The sequence below is a fragment of the Perkinsus marinus genome (genome assembly GCF_000006405.1).
Source record: "Perkinsus marinus ATCC 50983 genomic scaffold scf_1104296943974, whole genome shotgun sequence".
Classification (NCBI taxonomy): domain Eukaryota; phylum Perkinsozoa; order Perkinsida; family Perkinsidae; genus Perkinsus; species Perkinsus marinus.
The window spans coordinates 1-1,156 of NW_003211624.1; the positions used below are offsets into that span (position 1 = coordinate 1).

General features: G+C 50.5%; 1 protein-coding gene across 1 annotated transcript; it reads left to right on the forward strand.

Moving 5' to 3' along the window:
• Positions 1–326: 326 nt before the first annotated feature.
• On the forward strand, positions 327–1,010 carry Pmar_PMAR028956 (d-3-phosphoglycerate dehydrogenase, putative; the record flags this gene model as incomplete). The annotated part of the gene is made up of 5 exons (XM_002780904.1): positions 327–463; positions 508–607; positions 655–724; positions 769–886; positions 933–1,010. Coding segments are annotated over 5 exons (503 nt in total), but the record flags the coding sequence as incomplete, so codon positions are not given.
• Positions 1,011–1,156: the final 146 nt, after the last annotated feature.

The window sequence follows — 1,156 nt, forward strand, 5'->3', positions numbered from 1 at the left end:
CTCACGAACGAGATCGAACGTCGTATCGGCCTTGTTGGACAGAGGCTGGACTTCATCGCTCAACCAGGTGGTGATATTAGAACCTATGCTCACCATGTGACAGAGCTCATCGAGAGGGCACGCAGTGGTGATGACATTGCCGCTGTCGCTAGCTACGACTGGCTGCCTTGGTTATGATGATGCTTCATCATTCAGACGTAAATTCATATATAATGCTGTACCATTCCACCACCCTATATTTCTCTATTGGACAGATCAGCAACTGTTGGGGTTGTTCACTCTGGCTGGCGGACACTAGCCGTAGAGCTTTTATCCTCCCCACTCTTATGAGCCCCCTTGTCTACCCTACTAGCCCTCCACCCGTCATCTTATTGGCTGCGGCCAAGCCCTTTGCAAAGGAGGCGGTGACTGCAGTAAGTCAGGCCTGCGATGAGTTGGGCTTCAAACTGAAGCAATTACAAGGGTATTCTGCTCCTGCGCCGATGGCTTGTGTGAAACTATGCGCAGATACAAATCAACTGATGAACTTTACGCAGCCTTGCCCGGCTGCATTGGATGTATTGTTCGATCGGATAAGGTGAATACTGACTTCTTTGACCATGCATCGGTGAGCCCACTGCAGTCTCGTACATCGAGTACGTGGTGCCAATTTAGGACCTACAAGTGGTCGTCAGAGCGGGCGCTGGCTACGATAATATTGACTTGAATGAAGCTACCAAGAGAGGTCTTAGACATCATGGACATTTGTAAGGATATCTCATCGGCTAGGTATCTGTGTTATGAACACCCCGGGCCAGAATGCTCACGCTGTCGCCGAGCTTGTCTTTGGCCTTCTACTCTATCACGCGAGGCGACGCTTCAGTGGATCCTCCGGGTTCGAGCTGAAGTAAGATGAGGTGTTGGTGTGAGAGGCTCCGTTATTGTATCGTCAGAGGAAGAACCATTGGTTTGTATGGGTGTGGACGTATCGCGGTGAATGTTGCAGAGATTGCTCGGGGATTCCACATGACGTAGGTCTGTCGATGCCTTTGACTTGATACTCATGCTCCTGTGGCAGCTGTTATGGCTATTCTCGCTCTGGGTGCTGCAAGGATGAGCAGTGCACTATGCTCAGCTCGCCAGTCGAGCTTTTCCAGCGCTGTGATATTATAAGTCT